The 22,666-nt window shown below is 39.1% G+C and overlaps 1 protein-coding gene across 24 annotated transcripts in view; it reads right to left on the reverse strand.

Moving 5' to 3' along the window:
• SVIL (supervillin) overlaps nucleotides 1-22,666 on the reverse strand; it is a 134,108-nt gene that overhangs the window by 93,211 nt on the left and 18,231 nt on the right. For 17 of the 24 annotated variants that reach the window (XM_051609469.1, XM_051609463.1, XM_051609462.1 and 14 more), the window contains exon 1: nucleotides 5,613-5,684. In XM_051609469.1, the coding sequence (XP_051465429.1) occupies nucleotides 5,613-5,676 (64 nt within the window). In that variant the 5' untranslated portion in view covers nucleotides 5,677-5,684. Of the gene's footprint in view, nucleotides 1-490; nucleotides 593-971; nucleotides 1,218-2,466; nucleotides 3,064-5,612; nucleotides 5,685-10,307; nucleotides 10,394-22,666 lie in introns of those variants that run through there. The other 7 variants (XM_051609458.1, XM_051609455.1, XM_051609456.1 and 4 more) reach the window with 6 other exon arrangements.

The following is a 22,666-nucleotide window of genomic DNA, read 5'->3' on the forward strand; positions in this document are numbered from 1 at the left end:
GCCAAATTGAGGCTTCTCTGTGGAGAAACAAAAGCCCATGCATTCAGCAAGAAAACACACTGTGTTACATCTGCAAACACCAACTGTGCTTCATTCAGCAAAGGGAATAATCTCAGCCATTGCAAACTATTCCAGATCTTTTGTCTCTTTATAATTGTAGTAAAATTGCCATGCACACAGGCAACACATTGGGGAACAAACTCAAAAAATGGCAATTTAAACTAACTAAGCTTATGCAATTTTCACCTATGGTCAATATATTAAAGGCTCCATAGACAAGAGCCAATCTTGTGAACATGTTCTAAGCAAGTAAAATGACAATGTTGCATTTTAAAAAAATAAACCCACAAACCACAAATTCCACACATTCTTAATAATGTTTTGCATACACAAATGTACTAAGACTTTATAAAGCGTTCAACATAAATCTAAACAAGTGAGAAACTTCAGCTCATAATGTGTTACAATGTATGCAGGATAAGGCACATACTCTTCCCATGCAGAAAACTGGCAAACAACTCCCCCAACCTGTCTGGAAATGTCTTGGTCACCAATGGCTCAGCTCCATCATCTCCAAGTCCACCTTGACTTGCTGTGAAGAAGAAATGCATACTACCATTTCACTTTTCCTCAACTAGATAGTTTCAGGGAGCTCTGTGTACAGATACAATGTGATCCCTCTTCTCTGTATAAAAAGTAAAATAAAGGCATAGCTAGATTAAAACTGCCTGCATTACCCCCCTATCTTTATCCCATACAAACTATCAAAAACAAGCAAACAAATGCTAAGCAGAAAGCTACAGTACTTCTGAATAAAGCTCCTAGAAATCTCAAATCCTTCTTCCCACTGGAAACTTTTGCCAATAATTTAATTTAGAAATGCAGTCAAGACAAAATAGCATTAGAAGAGGCAGAATTAATGCTTAAATCGACTAACTAATCCCCCAGAGATAGCAGGGAAGAAAGTTTACCTGTTCCAACAAGTTTGAGCATCTGCTGCACAAAGAGGAGCTGCTATTGTTACTTCTCATCAATCAAAATGTTTCCTGCATTACAGCCTGAGAACCTTTTCAGCCTGAAACTCCAGTTAAGAGCTCCAACAGTATCCTCCTCCACTTGTGCAGACTCTGGGGTAACTAACTTCCATATCTGATGTCTCTGTGGTGTGTTTTAAGGCATTGACATCTTCTAACAGGTTTACAGGAGCACAACACAGGCACGCTAAAACGGTGGAGCAATTTGTGTCAACTTGCTTTTTAAAGTGCAAGTAGCAAAGAAAAAATTGGATCACGTAAAAATGATGCCTATTAAAAATACTAATTTTAGTGGAAGCAATAGAAAAACCTCTTAAAACCAGGTATCAAATACACATCTGTTAAGCCAAGACAAAAACTAACAGGCTATCTTAAGCCTGATATATTGATTAGGCAGTTTCTTCCTAACCATAGTTGCATCTGCAGATAGAAGGATTCAATCTCCTATAAAATGTGCAGAGAGATGTAAGTATTTAAATGTATATCTAACAAAGTCTGTGTGAGAAAGATTAAATATATGAGGTTTTATATTCCAATAAAATATTCCTATCCCTAAACTGATAAAGTACATTTAAACAGTAATTGTCTAGACATATTCTGTCTTGTGGTAATCTCTGGGCTAAAACAAAGGTTTATACAATTCAGAATAAAAATTCTAGATCCATTTGACAGAGAAATATGTATTTGTAACCCAAAGAAAATAGAAAATAACTGTTGTATTTTTGAGACTTAGCCTTAAACTGCTAGTTCCTGAATGGGAACCTGAAAGTCAGAAAATTTATTTCCTTGCCAAGGACACCAATCTTGTGTTCTGGAGATTAAAATACAAAACCTGGAACATCCTTGAAGGAAGAAACCTCCTCTTCCAACCCCATCTGCCCCTTATGCTTCCCCTTCTTTAACAGCTAATATTGTTGAAGGAGAGGAAGGTAAAATACTGCCAGTAACTTTCACCTGTGGTGTCCTGGCAACACTTAAAAATAAGTGAATAGAAAGCTGGAGGAAGCTTTCTTCAGAACACTCCAAGTCTCAAAATACAACAGTTATCCAATGCAACAGTATTCACATGTGTTACAGAACTTGTTAAACACAAGATAAAAGTACCACAGAACATTTTTTTCTTACAGAAATGTTCTTACAGCTGCTTGTAGTACTGCAGTGATGGTTAATGTATTAGAAGTGAAAAAGAAAAGAGAGACACCTCACACACAAACAAACCAGCGACAGGACTTTCCATTCCTAGTAGAATGAGCTCATCCTCTAAGCAAAACCACGAGAATAAAACCACAAAATGCCTTAAGGAAGGCTGAATGACTGGCATGCACAGGCTGGAATAAACCCATTCACATTTCAACCTGACAAAGCTGCAAATATTCTCAAACAACTGGCTCAAGTGACTGTGTGCAAGCTCTCAGAATAAGGTGCTACTTACTTCACAATCCTGTAAAATATCCACTAGTCTGCCTTTACACAAGAGAGGAAAGAAAGAAGGTACAGATGCAGCAGAAGGGGTCAAAGTCTTCTCAGAATAGTTACTGATAATGCCTGCAGCTCTCTTTAGCCAGGTATTTCATAATTCTTGTTTTACAGAAGTTTCTCACATCAGCTAAAATTCATTTCCAAAGGGCCTTACTCTCACTTGCTAAGAAAACAGAAAAGTGACTTCACAAAAGTTACCAAATACCAACATGCAAGGCTTGCGAGTACATGTGCAGTCAAGATGATTCAGATAAGTCAGATAAATTTAGAACAGCGCTTTCCTAAAAGCATGCGTTCACCAAACGCAGTAAATAGGCAGGAGCTATATCCGAGTGCTGATTCCAGTTATTAGAGCAAAAAATTTATTAGTGAAAATCTCCTTGTAAGAGTTCGCTGCCATCTGAAGTCCTCAACAATGTTAGTCCTTGATCTGCCTTTAGTATTTCCGTCCATCACTGGATTTATCCACATAAAAAGCTATAGGCTTTCCAACCTCGGAGGACTAAGCCAAATGCAGTGTGGCAACTTCACACAGGACCAACCTTTTATGGTTGGAACAGTAGAGCTTTGATACAGCTAATCTACCATAAATAGCTCTTGAAACTCAGAAGGATCAAATCAGCTGTTGCAACAGTCCCAGCCCGTAGCTACTTCAAATCCAATTATACTGTCAACTCTATCTTGCAGCTCTCCTTATTACTCCCCCATCCAAAACTTTTTTTAAATCCTGCTGCTGTGAGAAATTAAGACAAATGCAGCAGAATAAAATCTACTAAAAGTTTGTAACTAATGCAAAAGTATTCTTAAAATTATCTTAGGTAACTGATGTTTTATTCTCTAAAAAAAACAACTTAAGAATTTGATAAAAACAAATTATCAGCTCTGACTTGCAATGCAAACATACAGTTTGAAATAAGCAAACAGCTCCAAGAACAGCAAGCTCAGCAGATAAACTTCATGCAGCACTATTCATCTTCCAGATTAAGGCATAAAGACACTGAATTGCTTGCAGATTTTTTTTCTGTAACTTAAATATACTTGAGAAATACTAGAATTCACTGTTATAAATCTTTGCATTAAAATGTTTCCTTTCAGATAGTTAGAACCATTGTCCCACAAAGAAGGGGAGAACTATAATTCAATAATTCTTAAGGGACTGGGAGCTTCCAAAATGTATGTTTACTAACCATACAAGTCAGCATAACTGAAAATTACAACTAGGACTACTGAAGTACAGCAGTTCCTGAGAAACTAGTGCAGTGACATTGTTCTTGAAAAAGATACAGGTTTGGATACAGCAAAACACAGGTGAACAGCATTATCTTTATGGTTCACCTCACAGTGCAAAGAAACATTGCACAATGCAGGTACGTAACTATACACAAATAAAACATATATATTTTAAGCACATATTATTAACATCAATCCAGTCTTTCCAACACAAAGAGTTCAGTTACTCCAGAGCAGTACAGGAACTCCACTACTTCAAAGGGGAAGAAGTGTCTTGTAGGCAAAGCAACCATGTAAATCCTGATCATTGCCAGGGAATCCTTCTATAATACTGGGCATTGACATCTACCATCTAGGCATCAGTCTTTCTCACACAACCAGTGAGAGAAGGGGGATTGCTGATTCCTGATATTCAAACTGCTTTAAGAAGGTCCTGAAATCTGGCTCCTCTGGAATCTAAGGAACAAAATACAAAAATCATCATCTTCCATGTCATGGAAAATTGTCAGCCATGTGCCATCTTACTCCTCTCTGAGCCTGTGTTAAAATTTTATCATCTCAGTTAAAGGGCCTGGGTTTTAACTGAATTGCAAAGCGTATAACATACCTTGAACACAAAAAGAGCCCATAGTTTCAATCTTTTCTACACAGATGATGTCAAAGTAACTTCAATTAAGTGTGGGTAGATTAAATGGCTTGCTATCTCCCCTACATTACGCATGAAGAACCCAGCAGGGCCACCTTCTGGAAGTCTCTCAGAAAAGCCAAATAGCTGGAAGGAGGCACAGAAATTTTTCCCTTGAGGACTTAGCAAATGCCCAACCAAATCAATTCAGATGCCCAGGGAATAGTAAGCTTTTCACTTGCATGGAGTAAACTGAGCATATGACAAGTAGATAAACACAATCTGCACGAATAAGTTTATCGCTTTGAATACAGCTCATGTAACTTGTCACATTATGCTTCTGCATTGTGGTGAAAAAAGTGGCTGAACCAACTACTGACAAAAGTTTAACAAAGCTCTTAAAAATGCAGCAGGCATGCTTGCAACTGGTAGAGAAAGAGCAGCCGCGAGCATGCTGCCAGAGCACAACCAGTGGTGCTTTATGCCCTATCCATAACCATTTAAAATCCAAGGTCTTTTATTACTGTGGAATTTGAAGGATTCAAGTTATGACACAGAAACACACCCCCTCTCAAGGAGCTGGACTGGGATTGCTCATCTCTTTTATAGAAACCACTCTACATTCACTCTCCCTATCACTCACAGAACTATGTTAAAGATTTCACTTTCACATCTAATTTGAAAAATAAATCCTGTGTGTGCTCTTTTCACATAGACTTCCCTGGCTCTAAACACAGAAAGCAGAACTGACTACCCCAGAAACACAGCAGTTTCCCCACTTCCTCCCCAGTACAAAATTTCTGTAAACAGAATAGAGGAAACCACAGTCAATACATTATATCACCACTAGCTCTTTACAAGCAAGCATAGATCTAGCATATATCTTCCAGAGACTATCACCTCTTATCAAAGAGAGTGAGGCATCATGCACTTATCAGGTCACAGGCTCTAACCCAGTGAAGACAGAAGTACAAATTAAAAGACACACTTCTGATACCAGTGCCTTGCATTGCAAGAGAGGATATGAGCTTCGATGAGTTAACAGTCAAGAAATAACACCAGTAGAAAATAACACCACTATAAAACACATTAAAACGTACACAGCTTGAGAAGTCTGGATTAAGCATGCATTTATTTAACAACCCAGCTTCCCACTTCACAGATACTTTCTTTTCAGCTCAGGAGGGGAAGGAGAGACTTCCCAGAAAAAAAAGGACAGACAAATTTAATAAAAAGTGGCTTACCAGCATCCATTGTTAGAATCATGACCCCACTTCTGTGTCCCAGCAAGCAGGAAGCCTTACCCATCCAGTGTATGCGAATGACTCAGAAGGACAGCATGGCTTTGTTTCAGCTTATATCTTCCAGCTCATTCACCCCTCCTCCCTCTCGTGGGATGAAAGTGTTGCCTATGCCTGGCCATCCCTATTGGCTCACAGCTAGGGAACCACACTCATTTAGCATATTCAAGTTTCTGTGAGAGCCTAAAATCACCCACAGAGGATTTTTTGTTTAGCTTAAAAAGAACCCAAACAAATAAACCATCAATACAAACATTTTTGTCTTTCTGGGAGAAGAAACAGTTCATTCTTTCACTATCAAGTTCATATTACAGTTGGTTTTATTGCCACGGGGCCAAACAATTCCCTGTGCTCTGAACTGATGAGAAGGTGGCAAGTCAGGGAACAGTCCCACAGACTTCAGAAATTCCGAGTCTGGCTGCACCGTCAATGGAAATAGAGCCAGATGTTTTCTGCCAAAGCCTTTGCCCTCCAACCTAGCTTATCTTCAGTGCAAACTGTATAAGCCTCCAAAACTAAGAATCTCATGGCTTGCCAGGAAGGATTTGCTCTTCCATTTCACTTTTAAATAGGCAGAACAGCAAAAGATTGCTTTCTTACTAAAGCCGTGCACTCAAACACTACAGGTTAAACTCTGCAGAGAGGAAAAAGTTATTTTTTTAGAGAACCCATAAGTTTTTCTAAATGTAACAACTGGTATAATCTAGGCTCTGCCTGAAGAATTTCTAAAGCACTTAAAATCTATTTGTGAACCAGCACTCCACTGAGATAACACAGTGTTAAAAATTTCACCACAATGTAAGTGAAAAACCTAGCTGATCAAGAGGTATCACAACCCTTTGTTAACTTTGATCAAACCATAGGACAGCCTACAAAGACCATTTGGAAGGAGAGAAGGTGGAGGGGGAGAAGAGTTTGTTTCTTTCTGTACTGCAAAGTCCTTAGAAATGTGCAGTGTGAAAGACTTGCCTGAAAGGCAAGCTTCTGTATCTTGCAGCCTGAACTGCTGACAGACTTCATATCTCTACTTCAGGACTCAGCAAATGCAGTGAATGAACTGGTGTTCCTTGTCTCTGATAAGAATTACCTTTTCTAAATAAAGCATGGACATATTGGGCTACTGTCTCACCATGTTAGTCACCACTAGATAACCTAAGATTCATAACTCTCTGATACAACCACAAGTGTATTTTGGAAGTGTTGCTTGTGGTTGTTGAAATAAATAGCGCTCCCTCTCTTTGCTCCCTCTGTTTTTAGAAAAGGTATCAGTTGCCAGTCTTGAACACCAAGGTTGGTAGAGCCCCTAGGGAAGTTAGAATCCACAATCCCAAATAAATGAGCAAAAGCAGTACAATTGAGTCACCGCTTCTCAGATTTCTTGACTTTCTTCTGCTTTGCATGCTTTCACACCAACACTCTTGAGTCACTACAGTTTGGGGGAAGTAAAATATTCCAATGAATGTTCAGTAGGACACTGCAATAAAAGCTTTGGAAAGAGGCATGAGTAGTTAGGATCCTAAAAACAAAGATTTCAGGAATCTTTCCTGAAATTAGGAAGAAATTATCCAGGTGGACAGGCTGCTCCTCAGAAAGGCTTACTACAGAAAGAAGCACACAGTGTCAGAAGGGATGTCAGACTTAATGGCTTGAGGGTTTCCTCCAAAGTTTTCAACTCTCAAATACTTAGGATGCTGTATTGTTGACCATAATAAATAGCTAAGGACATTTGGCAACAGCCCAGGCCATGTGCAGAGATGCCTGTTAAAGTTTTGGGAGTGACATCAGGCATAGCTTCCAATTTTACCAATAATTATTAACTTGAGGAGAGATACAGCATTAAGGAAGATGCTTCTGCACTCTCCATATTAGACCCTTTTACACCAGGCAGCATCTTTACAAATAATCCCCAATGCTCTAAACAAGCAAACAAAAATTCCATTACAACAAAAATCAAAGTTTTGTGTATGCCTTCAAGTAGTGCAGTCCCGAAGTCTGAGAGGAGCTCTATGGAGAAAGCAGGAAAGCACCAGCCCTTACCAACAAGGTAGAAGGTGAAGAGCTGGTACACTTCCAAGCACAAGATGCTTGGCTAATCCAACACCAACAAGTCCACTCCCAGGCACACTGAGGATAAGTGATATTGCCAGAGAACACTAGGCACAACAGGTACTTAACCAAACACACACATTTTAACAAAAGCAGTATCATATATCAGATAAGAGCAGACCACATTCAACAGAATGACATTTTCCTCAAGCCTGGCTTTCACAAGTCTAGTATTACTGCTCTGTAGCACTAAAGGGAAAACAAGCAAACTTTTCTTAAAACAGCAAAAAATAATAAATTTCTGAGTCAGCAAGAAATTGTGAAGTACTGCATGACATTATTTATTAAAATGGTGCAAGCATTAATAATTCAGCTTACAAAGTAATCAGAAAAGCAGCTGGATTGAAACCATGGGGCTTGGGGGGTGAAAACAGTCTTACTGACATCTGGGAAAATACATAGGAAATATATGCTTCTGTCTTTATCTTCACAAGGGAGAGGATGAAGTTTCCAGCTAGGTTGGAGAGAACATAGCACAAGTCTTGAATATTAGACATTAACCTGAAGGATACTTCTGCACTGACACAGGATTTATAAAAACTGGGCAACCCCAGTGTTTCAGTTCTCTCCTGGATGGCAGAAATGAAACAACTCACTGTTTTGCAAGCTACACTAAACAGCAAGAGTTGGCTGAAAAGCTAGGTCGGGACCTCCAGAGATGGCCAATTTTCTTCCATCTTTATGGACTCATAATCTGGATTCCATGTAATGGCTGACTGAATATATACTATAAGCTGGTTATGGGTACAGTTAATTCTGCAAGATGCTGTGGAAAAACTTAAGCATGTTTATCTGAAGATTACATATCCAAATAGACTGTGGTTTAGTTATCAGATGTTCTCAAGCTATGTCTTACCTTAATCATGTTCAGTCTGTAAATTGTGTATTGTTTACAATCTCTGGTTGTTTAAATTGTCTACCAAAAGAATCCTAATGGATTTTAGTTGTTGATTTTTTTTTTTTTAATGCAGAGAGAATACCCATTGGTCTGATGCCATAATCTTCTGAAGGTTACAGCCATTTTATGATGGTATATACTAAGAAGCAAGTCTAGCAAGAATTCTCTGGAGGCTTGACTTACTTAGTGAGTCTTTGCTGGGGGAAGTTATTTAAGTACGTATTACCCTTAAAAATCTAAATTTACAGGACTATTCACATAATTTTCAGTACATACTTTAATCTTGCTAGAACAAGTTACTTTCTGCTCACCTTCATTAAATTATGTACTGCAGAAAGTATACAACAAATAACATTGATGTGAATATGTGTGAACTAAAACATTTTTGGAGGAGATGATACAAATGCTTTAATTCAGAATTATCTAGATTTAATCCACTTTTTCCATGACTCAAATCTTTGGGAAATGATATTAGGTTTTCCTTTTCTACTGCAAGCTCTTCCAACTTTTCAAGCTCTTGAGCACATGATGCAAGAGTAAGCACTGTCCCTAGTTCTCTCCTTTATTTAAAAAAATAAGATGTTAACATCTGCAAAACAAGTTTTTATTCAAACTTCCACTCTTACACAGTGTTCTCCCAGCCTTTAGAAGCTACAGCAAGTTTCAAGGAAAACACTTCTCACATGATTTTGGAGCAACAACTGAAACAGTGCCTACCATACCTCTGAGAAAACACAAAGGCTACATATGTGGCAAGAGAACTAGAAGGCTGACAGCTCTTTCCAGGCAGCAATGCCGGAATTAGACATCAGTTCTGGTTTGGGAAAGATACGAGAGAGATCATCGATATAGTATTTTGCTGATACAAACCAGTGAGATCTTCCTGATCATGTCCAAGAAATCTCATCTCTCCACTTACAAAAACTATGTAATTCTCCATGAGAAACATTAACCTCACACACCACAGAAGTTACGGGAGCTCTGCCTTTATGGGACTGAGAGAACCTGCTACACAAACTTACACACACAAAAGGTCACTTTTGTTCTTGGTTTGCAGTTGCATAGGGAAAATCTTTCCCATAGCAAAGAACTGAAAAAAAACCAGTAAAATCTCAACTAATATCAGCTGCAAATATATCACCAAAATGTGCAACATGAAGAGTGGGCAACATGAAAGGTAGACTGCAGATCTGTAATTAACTAAAATGTTACATTTGAAGGAACTGTCTGTAGTCTAGAATGGCTGAAGCTATTTTACTATACAATAATCGGAAGAGGGAATCATAGGAAGGCTGGAACAGGGGATCCATCTCAGCTGCCTCTCAGTGAATATTGACATGAAGTTTTGGGAATTCTTATTGGCACTTCTATATTGAATAATAATTCTTCTTAAAGCAGCATTAGCACCTCCTAGGTATTTAAACACTATCCAGCTTTTCTGAAGGTACTAAAGGCTACTCTGGGATCGTAATTATTATACTTGCACATTTGATCAATGTTACATATATACTAGGAGGCACACAGTTTTTTCTTTAAATTTTGATACAAACAGCACCAGGGGGAAAAAAGAAAAAAAAAAAAAAAAAAACAAGTTCTAGGTTCACATCTGCATCTGCTTTTCAGCACTTGCTCACCTTAAATCCCAACCATCCAGGCCTGACCCTCTAGGCTGATGTCTATCACCATGTCCAAGTGGCTCACAATCCAAAAGGCAGTCCTCCTACATTAAATTGAAACAAAGAAATATGGGTAAGACTCACAAATGCACATCTTAGGGTATGAAAAAGCCTCCAGAAATAGAAGGCAGTTGCACAAATGGACGACCTCACAGATTAGAGGGAATGAAGCAGCATAGAGTATGCTGCTACCTTGCCTGTTCATATAGACAAGATCATCACTACATCCTACTGCACTTTTCAAAGCCCAGCTACTGATGCACTGTAGCTATATTCACAGGAACAGAGAGGTCCTGCAAGTTTGACAGGAATGCCATGGAACTGGCTCCTTCAGTTACTACAGACTCAGCCTTTAACATGAGACAGTCCTAAACTACCAACTTCTCTAGAAATGCCCAGCTTTCACTTAACCACCTCACAGAAAGTAGTTTGTATTACACCTTTCAATAAGGTCGAGCATCACTAAAGACAACAGCAAAACAGCAGCATCTACCAAAAGACTAATATCCTAAAAATCTTTAATTTTAAACATCAGTGGACACAACTGGAAGAGTCAGCTCTCTTCCTAGAAGCACAGCAATCAGGAGACAGACCTAAGACCTCTCCCACTGGAGACCTATCAAATATGTCCAGCTCTGTGGGCAACACCTGCCATGTGGCCTGATTATTGATCACAACACCTTGAACCACAGTTGCTTTTAATTTCTTCTTTGGCAAATACAAAACATCTCTAGCTCTGCCTGTAACACAAATTATTTTCCCACAGGGTGATTTAGCCTATGTGGAGATTCATGTTAATGCAGTATCAAAGTTAGGTTGTTTCAAACTTGTTAAATTATTCCAGCACTACATTGTCCTTAAGGATGCCAAACCCCTGAAGTCATAAAAACTCACAATCATCAACCACTCCAGGCTTGTTACTCTGCAAATGCAGTTGTTTCTTTCCACAGAGCAGTGAGGAGTTCTCCAAGGAGAACATGAACTCCATGAAACATTCCGTGTTGTTGGGCAGATTATTGTCTCCCTCCTGTAATTATAGCTGGTAGCTAAAACAATGGTTTTACTATTGCAGGGAGAGGATCAGCTCTCCTATCTGTATTTTTAGGTGCCAAATATGCTGCTTTCACTTTCACTGCTGCTTTATTATACTTCCTTTTTTTAATTTATTAAGAGGCACAAAATGAAGTCATGACCAGAGCAACAACTGTTAAGAGCAGTCAGGTCACTGCTCTGCTTCCCCTGCAGCTGCTGAACATGTCAGGCACTAATAACAGCAACTAGAGAAGAGGTCGAAACAAAAATAATTAATTGAAAAGAAAGAAATCCAGATAGGACATGAATGTCACCTGAGTCAGGAAAAATTCTGATTTTAGAAGACAAACCAACCCCCAAACAGACTACCTTAGAGAGCACGGGAACAGATAATGCAGCAGCTCAGTCCTCTCCTTAACGTTACGTAGCTGTTCACACATTTTAACTAGAGCAGTTTTTATGGTCTACCCACATACATCTTTTTATTTCAGGCAGAAACCTAGCCTGAAGTTTCCAGAACATGGTAAACCACATGCTTTTGTTCTCCTGTTTGCAACTTTCATTCACCTCAAACAGGCATTCCTGCACATCGGAAGGGTAACTGAGTGGTGATTCACTTCAGCCTAGTAGAAAAGTTGAGGGGAAAAAAGGTGGTCAGCAAGGGGTAGTTGAAAGAAAGATAAACTAGTACTTCTACCATCACATAGTCACAGTTACTGTATTCGTTCTTGCTACTCAGCCTTAGCGTTGCCTGAATACTTCTACTTTTTTATCCTTTTCACAAATTAACATTTTAAAAAGACAGAAAAGTCAGGAATTTGCAATCTAGCTATATTTTCAGTCAACTACTTCACACATATCCTGGAAACCACTGTGAGGGGGGAAAAGGCGACATTTATAATCCACAGCATGCATTAAACCTGGTGTGCCCTGCCACTAGTCTAGCATATTTCATTATTTCTTCTGATTTGGCAAATGCTCTGTTTGTATGTTGAAACGAGAGAGAAGACCACAGCACTGCAGTTTTAAAGGCCTGCATCTTTTAAGCCTGTCAAAGTCTACCTGTTTTAAAGGAACCTTGAATGTCTGGTGTGACTTGAACAATCTTGACAGAGTTGGGTTTTGTTTGGTTTTATATTTGCTTGTCTCACTGTATTCTACACATCCTTGTTAGTGTCAGAAGTCATACAAGAAGTACACACAACAAAACAAACACAAGGCCTAAGAAATACAGAGCACCTACCAGGGAACATTTGAGATTGAAATCAAAAGCAGGGAACTGGCAATTGAATTCCAGCGTTTTGAATATTGACCTTGGCTGTAATTTTTTTACTGTCTCTCCAGTTCCACTGAGAAGTGTCTGGCAAGCACTTGAACCGTATATCTATTAACTCTCACATTTCAAGAGTTAAGAACAAAAGCAGGAAAACACACTCCAAATATTATTTTTTACCTTTTTTATGGACTCTGCTTTATTACACAATAGACGGACCCTGGAATCAGTCAAGTATATCATGAAGGAACGAGAGACATAAAAATATTATTTGGATACTCGATATTTTGATCTAGAAAGAGGCAATAGTCAGTAATTGCTTCTGTTTAGCCACAGACATCCATCATTTTTGATCCAGAAGAATCACCATACTTCCAGTCTTTCTACACAAAGATTCTTCTGGTTGCAAATAAAATCAATATTTGGACTAATTTAACACCTGGAAGCTAAACCAGGAAATATGGTCACTATGTGCACAGCAGACAGAAATACAGCTGCTCTGCAATAATCTGCCATGAGTTTATTCACTAGGCTGGCCACAGGACAGCTACAATAGCTTCACTTCTTTAAGATAAGCCTCATAGTTCTGGAGCTTTTACATACAGAACAGACTTTAAAGAATTTCACTGAAAAAAATTAAGGTTGCACTCTTCCAATGCCAAAAGGACATTAAAGAAAATACTTTTTATTTAATGTTCTATTTATTGCTAATTACTTATATCAAATCAGTTCTGCAAAGCGATTTCTCAGGCTCTTCAACCCAAACCCAGTTAAGCCTGACACAACAAACCATAAAGATGTTTTGATAAGGCCCCACTCTGTGAAGCCTTAGTATATCTTAATTTCTTACAGATTTTTATTTTTTTTAAATGAAGCCTGGACAAACCTGAGAAAGAGACAGAGGAGTGCAACAGCTTTCCTGTGAAGGAATCCTCATGGAGAGCTCAACTAAACCAGAGCCTAAAACCTCCTTCACACTATCTCAACTGAGGTGCCATCCTTCTTAATGCTCCAGAGTCATGTAACAACACATACTGGGCAGCACTGAAGTGCAAAGGAGATTTGCTGGTTATGCTTTTACAGTGTCCCCTTCCCTGTCTACCCCCTCAAAAAAAAAAGGTCACAAAGACTTTCACCAGTCCAGGTTATCTCTTGAGCCCTCAAAAAAAAACCCACTTAAGAATGCCAAAGTTCAGCTTTATGCCTGCACTTACCCACTATACTCTTAGCATCTCATATTCTTATTTTTCTTGTTTTCCAGGCATGTTGTAGAAACCTATACCAGAGTAACATGATACAGGCACTTTTGTTTGGAGTCAGTTCTCTTAGAAAACACATTGAAGAGCTCAAATCCACCCTGCTGTTATTTTTTCCTATTCCACCATCTTAATTAAATTGTCATTTGTGATGTGATCTGCTCCAATCAGCAGGACTCTCTCATTTGACCTCACATAGCACTGTTGTGGTTTGACCATCTGTTCTAGCCCCCCTGCCTGATGATGTTTTCAGAAGCAATCTGCTTTTGCACATTCCAGATGTTTAAATAAATTACTTCTCTGGACAACTGAAGACGACCTGCTGAGGAGACAATCTCTACAAGTATCATGATAGAATAATTCCTGACTATGCTTCCCTCAACACTCAAAAGTGAAGTCATTCACCTGAAAGTTACCAGCTTAGCACTCAAAAAGTTCAGAGCTACATCACACCATTATGAAGTTTATACAGTGAGTGAGTTAAGGATTAGTCCTATAAATAGCATGGCATATAGAAATATAGCTGAACCAAAAAGTTGTTATTGCAACGCAAGATCAATGTTTGAGGTGAGCAGTGGAACAATTGAGCGTGCATATTCCTGTTTACCAGATTAAAGTGCTGTTATTGATACTTGCCAAATACTCCTTAAGCAGACAATTAAAAGCAGGAAGCTCAAGAGAGTCCTTTAGCCAAAGAAGTCATAAGACATGTTAATGTGAAGTTTTTTTCCACAGTAGTAGGCTATAGTTTCTCTTAGAATCTGGTTTCAAATTTGATGAAATAGGATTCTGCAAGAAACTCTATACCACCTCACAGAAGCTCCCGTCATACACTGACCTCTAGTGTAACAAAGATTCAAGACATCAGAAGCCTCTTCAAAGCCTTAGAATTATCAAACTATTTTCCCAGCACTCTGAAGACATTTTCATGCAATAAAACAGACTGAACAGAAGAGTCTCACAGAACTACTCTTAATTGTTTAACAAAACTGTAGCATGGGTAAAAGAAGCTACATAACTCAAATTGTTCTGAGTATGTGAAGATGCTGCTGTGTTTACATGAAATAATTTACATCAAAGCTGCATTTAACCAGCTTTGAACAAGAGCTTACTTTAACACCTAAACACTGTGGATGCACACAATTATTTCCTAACTACGTTTTTATGAAGTTCAATTAAAAAACATTTCAAATAGAAACACTTGGCTTGGGAAGTCCTGTACTGGACAGACCACAATTAGATGAGCCCAGGTTCTGCATCACACCTTCAGAGAGCATGCAGACAGAACTGCTGACTCAGATGTACTTAGAGTAGCCCGCACTCAAGACAAGAAGTCTGCTGGAAATGTGATATAAAAATCCTCATGGATCCTCACTCACTAAACACACAGGGCTCTCAGAGTCATCTGGGGTGGCAGCCTCTGGGAGAGATCAGGCAAGCTGGTGTGGGACAGTAGCTGGCTGGTTTTGACCAACAGCTTTTGAAAAGTAAAGAAACAACACACACACACACACACACACAAACCCCAAACAAAACCAAACCAGAAAGAACTACATTAACTTAGTTTCAAAATTAGTAACTTAAATCACAAACAAAAACATCTCCCTTGCCAACTTTAATTATTAAAGAATCTGCTTTTTGTTACGAGCTAACTATAGTTTTATTATAAAAACTATTTAAGGAAACTATAGCAAATTCTAAGACAAATTTCTAATGCACCCCAGGATGCCATTGGCCTTCTTGACCACAAGGGCACATTGCTGGCTCATGGTCATTCTCCTGTCCACCAGGACCCCCAGGTCTGTTTCTCCTACACTGCTCTCCAGCAGGTCAGCCCCCAACCTGTACTAGTACATGGGGTTGTTCTTCCCCAGATGCAAGACTCTACACTTGCCCTTGTTGAATTTCAACAAGTTTCTCCCTGCCCAACTCTCCAGCCTGCCCAGGTCTCGCTGGATGGCAGCACAGCCTCTGGTGTGTCAGCCACTCCTCCCAGTTTAGTGTCACCAGCAAACTTGCTGAGGGCACACTCTGTTCCCTCATCCAGGTCATTGATGAAAATATTGAACAGCACTGGTCCCGGTACCAACCCCTGAGGGACTCCACTAGTCACAGGCCTCTGGGACAGATTCTGTCCCACTGACCACAACTCTCTGACTTCTTCCTTTCAACCAGTTCATGATCCACCTCACCACCCGATCACCAAGACCAAACTTCCTCAGCTTATCTACGAGGATGCTGTGGGAGACACTATCAAATGCTTTACTGAAATCAAGATAAACCCTATCTACCATCATGTATCCACCTAGTTACTTCCTCATAGAAGGCTATAAGGTTGGTCAAATGACTTCTCCTTTGTAAAACCATGTTGATTGTCCTTAATGACCCTGATCCTTGATATGCCTAGAGAATCATTTCAGAGATAGCTGTCTGAAACTAAGTTCATATCTAAAGGAGGTCCTTTATGCTTGTGCTCCCTGGTTCAAGTCTGTGAAGATAACTTAGAAAGTAAGGACTGAGTTTTTAAGACTGGATTCTAGATGTAAAAAACAGAATTCAATAAATCTTCTTCTGTAATTACAACATCTGAAAGATTAGCTTTGCATTAGTTTTAAAAAAAAACATACTTAATACATTCAAAGCTAAACATCTACATTTCAGACCACTGCTGAAATTCATGCAAGTCACTAGGAAGACAACTGTTAGTATCTTGCCCTCTGCACATCAGTGAGCTTCTTGCTGCCCCAACAATGAATTTCACCACAACATAAGCTGTGACCTGCATCCTGAAATCTCTTTTGGATATGCTGCATTTCTGCAATCTAGACCTCGCAGCCCTCTCTTGTCAGACTGCAGATATAGCACCAAGTATACAAGTTGTAATTAAGTACATGAAGTAGCCTTCATGCAATTTTATAAGCATAAGCAGCCTAGAAGAAATGGGATTCATAGCTACTGATTCAGAACACTCCAATTCAAATCTTACCTGTAAGAATTGTTTTTCATTTCTACATCACAGTAATTTTATAACCAAAAACTCTTACTCCAGTTACTACATGTAGTCAAACAGTAGCACTCAGGATTTACAAAGATATTGGTCGCTAAGTAAGGTCATTTCAGGCAAAGTTATGAATAAGATTCATGTTTCAATATGTGAGAACCTGGTCAGAACCACTCAGTCACCCTTCGTTTCCAATTCAAGTATGCCAACTCAGCCAACTACATCCCTAACATCCAGCCCATACAAGATTCAAACAAGGAACTAATTAAAAAAATCCATTATGCTAAACTGTAATTTCTATCTGGAAAATAGCTTGCCACTGACTGGAAAAGCACGTTACCACTCTCTCCATTGAAAGGAGGCAACAATTAATGCATAGAGGACATCAGACAGACCTCTGAATAAGAAGTGCGTGAGTTTTGATGTCTTGCACAACAGATCCTTGCCATTGTATTTAACAGAATGGGTTCTTCCAACTATTTTTCCCCCCTTTTTTTTTATTTATTTAATTAAATGCATGTGGTGGTGGGAATGACTGTTATAACAGTGATGTGCATCAGTACACAGATGTTCCACATTTGTCATGTCACACAAACCTTGTGGCTAACACTCAACCATAAAAACCTAAAAATCCTCCTACATAAAAATCCACGATGCGTCTGTTCCTAGAAGAATATCAGACAGTATACTAGATTGCTGGAGACAGATTTCTCCAATATTGTCCTAAAAAAAAAGAAACCAAACCAAAATTTGCCAGTTACAAGAAGACCTTTAACTTGAATTAACTGTAGTGTATTATGTAAAGAAAATGCATGTTACTTATCATCATGTCCAGAATTTTTTCTGATACCACTTTTTCTAAAGAAACTGTAAAAACACAGGAGCGAAGCAGACAGCTTCATAACCAGCATGGTGCTCCAAAGTCTCCACTCCAATAAGTTTCCTAGTTTATTCCTTCCTAAATGAATTCAAACAAAAAGAAGGCGAAAAAATGTATCACAGAATACATGACCTATGTTATGCCCTCAGACCCTTACATTCAGCACTGCCTTAATGATAAGGAGCATAGCTCAGAATGTCCTATTTGTTAAGAAATTTCTGTTGTCCAGGGTTAGTGAAATACTCCATTCTAAATTTGGTATGAGGCCATTGATGAAAGTGTCATGCTGCAGATTATGTGAGTTATGAGGCAACTGCACATAGACTGATTTTTTTACTGAGTTGGCAATATATCACATAAGGATTTGTTTCAGACACTAATTCCTGAGCTATCTTTGTTAAGGGGCAGCAGCCCTTAAACATGAACATGCTGTAGTTGACAGATCAATGTATATCAAAAAAATCACATTTCTAATGGGAAGCTATCTGAAGTTAACTATTTATTCCTCATGAAATACATCCAGCTTACAGATTAAGATCTACAGTTAAAACAAGCTCATTACGTTTGGATTTTGGCATACACTAGAAAGCATCTACTAATTCATGCATCAATGTCTTCAAGCAAACAATAAATTAAAGTGGAATAAATCTAAAGCCACTTCCTACCAGTTATTGCACGTGACACATCTGTGGTCAGCACCCTAAACCAGGAGACAGATGGCTTCAATTTCTTGCTGACAGAAGTTTGTGTGACCTTGGAGAATTCACTGGGGTTGGTCTGTGGCTCCACAGCAATCCCCACCAGTTGCTGGCTGCCCGATTCCCACTCCTCTCCCTGGTTGCGTGAGTTTATCCCTTCCCTGCTCCACAACATCTTTGACCCTGCACTGACTCATTTCAGACCAGAAACCGTAAAAATAATTTAATGTCTTCCTTACACATTAAACACAGATGACTCAGTACAGGGTCAAAAAAAGCAGAGGGGTGCAAAAGGGGGAAGCTGGTACATGTGGGTCAGAACATGGTTGCTAGTCCCCATAATCCAGCTCCCAGTCCATCATTCAAGATGAAGAGAACTACCCAGTTTCACAGAGGTCTGGTGAGGATGAATAACTAGAGGTTAAAAAGGCACTGAGATTCATGTTAACTCACTGGAGCAATTTTTTAGATTACATGCTTAAGGAAGAGACAAGTTTTGTCATTTTGGACAAATCTGTGGCTTCCATCACACAAATTTTTAAGTTCCCTAGGAACTCTGAGTCAGAGACTTACTAAAGTAAAACAAAGCTTAGACTGATCCATGCTGAGGCAGGAGACTCAAGGACAAGCCTGTTTTGCAAGAAGCTCCAGCATAAGGCAGATAAGAGGGAAAAGGCACAGAAGGGGCCTTCCATTCTACAAGTCTGCATGCTGAACAAGATCGCCATTTGCTCCTGGTTCTGTAATTCCTTCTGTATTTGCATGTGGAGCATCGCACAGCAGATTTAACAAGTGCAATCAGAAAGGTGCACACTGCTTTATCTCCATCAGACAAAACTTAACCATAAAAAAGGAAAAGGCAAGACACCGTCTTCAGGAGGTTCCCTAGATAGAATGTCCCCCAAAGCAAAATCTCATTTCTCCTCTCTTAAGAAAGGCACTATATACTTTTAAAGCATCCAAAAGGAAAGCTACAGCTTCCTATAATCTGCAGGTCAGTGGCTGGACCTCTGCTAGTGTTTGGGCATGGCTACCTCAAATGTCAGCTGAACACTTCTCAGCTACTCGTCCTCCAACACTCATGTTCTGGGAAGCGTTTTATTCTAGACTACTGGAAGTGTTTTCTTACCAGTTCTTCTACTGGCACAGCTGTCCTAGGTGGCAGAATTAGACTGGATGTATGGGAACAGAATATGTTCCTAATGCCAAAGCAGAATCAGAAGCATCACAGCAAGTATTTGCTTTATTAGCACGATGAGAACAGAGCAGACAGAAAATATTTAGCAAGATATATCATCTAGCAGAGTAAGTAGCAAAAAACTCTCTCTGTATCACAGAATCATAGGGGTTGGAAGGGACCTCTGAATACCATCAAGTCCAATCCCCTTGCTGCAGCAGGAACACTTAGGAAAGATCACATAGGAATTCGCCCAGACAGGTCTTGAAAGTCTCCAGAGAAGGCGACGCCACAACCTCTCTGGACAGCCTCTTCCAGTGCTCTGTAACCCTCACAGTAGTTTTTCCTCATGTTGAGGTGGAACTTCCTGTGTTGCAAGTTGGTGCCATTTCCTCTCGTCCTATCACAGGGTACCACTGAAAAGAGACTGGCCCATTCTTTTACATGCACCCTTCAGATATTTGTAAACATTAGACATTAGTATTTAAAGGATATTTTGAACAGAAGATTATAAAAGTGACCTGTCAGAAACACAGCTGTATTAGTAACAAAATTAAGCATGTATATAATGATAAATTTATTTCTTAGACATTGCTTCTACAACTACCATGTATCTCCTCACACATACTTCAAACAATTGAGTAGTAGCCATTAATCCATCTGCAAAAACTTAAGTAGCCTCTGGAGCCTTTTGTCTCAGTGTTTGTTTTATGAAATCACATCACAAACAATCTGGTCTTATTCATGAGCTAATCTTTGGAAATTTTACTCACTTAGTGAACTACATAATTGTGTTAGAGATCATCTAGTCCTGTGGGATTTGCCTAGTGCCTTGCTAATTCTCTCTGCTATTAAAAAGTTTATGCTGCTTACAGTTTATTTATTAACTTAGGATCTTTTTTATTAAAAAAAAAAATAGCTGTCTCAAATTATAGCTCAAGTCTAAGATAGGCTCAATTTTGCGGTGTACTTTGTTATAGCAAATAGCAGCCTTGTTAGTCAGTAATACAGCTGTGAATACTGTATGTAGAAGGTAACAGTTTGAATTGAATGGAAGCCATGTCATTACCAATTGATTTGCCAGTTTTGCATGAATTTTTTCAGAAGACATCTATGCTGTTCGGCAGGCTATTGAATAAACAGTGAGGGGGGAAAGCAAGCACGATAGCAGCTCTTGTTGTAGAGGAACGTTGTGTATGTTTACAGCAACAGAAGAAGCACTTCTGATAAGATTTTACATTTTCAGAGTGAAGTAGTCTGTCTATGTTGACAAATTCAGTTTTGAATATGGAAACATACACATGCCAGAACACCAGTAATGCTGGAAGAGCCATAGTTTGGTTGTTTTACATGTCGTTTAGCTGCTGGCTGTAAGCAGCTTCCAACAGAACAAGTGACAAAAGTACATCCTTGCCTCATGTAACTCCTGGGAAAGTAGGGCTGTGATTCTCACAGCATGTTTACTGAGATCACCACTGTAGGCCTTATCATTGCTGACAAGCTCAGGAAGCACTCACTCCTTTTCTCCCACCTCACTGCTGGGGAAGATACCTGAACCAGAGCAGACCTCCCTGTTTCAGATGCTTGAGAAACTGTAGTGTAGAGGTACTAGCTCAGTCCTACACTGTACACAGGTGTGCCCTCCTGCTTTTCCCTGACTCCATGCAAATTTATAACCTACATGCTTAGGACAGATGTTCAGCTTGCCAGTTAGCCAGCAGCAGGGAGTACATTTTCTGAAACATACACAAAGGGCTACAACATAAACAGTAAATTTTATTTCCTACTTAAATTGAAGTTTAGAGCACCATGTTTCACTTTAAACGATAGTGAGGTGTTTTTGGTTTTTTACTGGTTTTGGTTCGTTTTTTGTGTTTTTTTAGCCTGGTAACAATCTTCTGAAAAGCTAGACACATCACAGAAAGGCAATTTCCTCCCAGTTAGGCAATCTGCTATGCTAGATGAGGAAAGGTAAGAACCTCAATGAGTACAAAAAGGAACTACTTGCATAATCTTTGAATTTCAAAGTTCCAGGGCATTTCCCCAACCTACAGCCTAGAAAAAGCAGGGAAAAAATACACTATCAACAGCACAACACAAACTTATTAAAATGGGGTTTACAGTAAGTCCAGCAATCAACCATTGTTTTCAATCTCTTCCTTGCAGTTTGGAGAGTATGTGCTGTAAAACACCCACTTTATGTATCTGCCAACTGGCAGACCCAAGTGTTCTGGATTCATGTTATCAGAGTGACTTCTAACCTGCACTTGCAGAGCTCTGCTCTGCCAAAGATCAGTTATAAACCAGGAGTGTAGGTATCTGCAGCATGCACTCCCACTGGCAGAGTTAGCTTTGACTTGTGCAAGTAACAGGGGTGAGAATCTCTTCTGACAGTGACCCAACACAGAAGCATGTACTAGAGTTGGGCTTCAGAGTGCAAATCTCATTGTTTGAGCATTCTTATGCACATCTACTCCTTAATCTTCACCTTGAACTCCTTCCTCATCTTTTACATATCAATTAGATATACCAAAATAAAAGCCAAGTACTAGCTGCATAAACTACTCCATCCCCCAAATCCAATTTTAAAAAGTGAAGTACAGCAACTGCCACATGCTCTAGACAGTATGAATGTGGGTATCCCAGTGACTAAAGTCCAATCAGATTTCACTAATTGTACATTCAAATAACCTTAGCAACTTTGAATAAGATACACCTGGCAAGTGGAAGATTCCTTTTATATTTGTAAAACAGCTGCCACTGACTCAAGTCAAAGTAGCCCATCTTGAACTCATACCCTAACAGGCAAACACCTTTGTTTGATGACAATGGCAGTAAATTGCCACACAAAACTGTGTACTGAAGCAAGAATATTTTCAACTTTCTAAATTTTCTCATAAAATACCTAGAAATAGAGAACACTTTTAATTAAATAAATGCCAATTTTAGGCAAAGTAAAACATTATGTTAGATTTAAAGGCTTCATTGTTTAATAAGCTC

This window comes from Apus apus, chromosome 2, assembly GCF_020740795.1.
Source record: "Apus apus isolate bApuApu2 chromosome 2, bApuApu2.pri.cur, whole genome shotgun sequence".
NCBI classification, from domain to species: Eukaryota; Metazoa; Chordata; class Aves; order Apodiformes; family Apodidae; genus Apus; species Apus apus.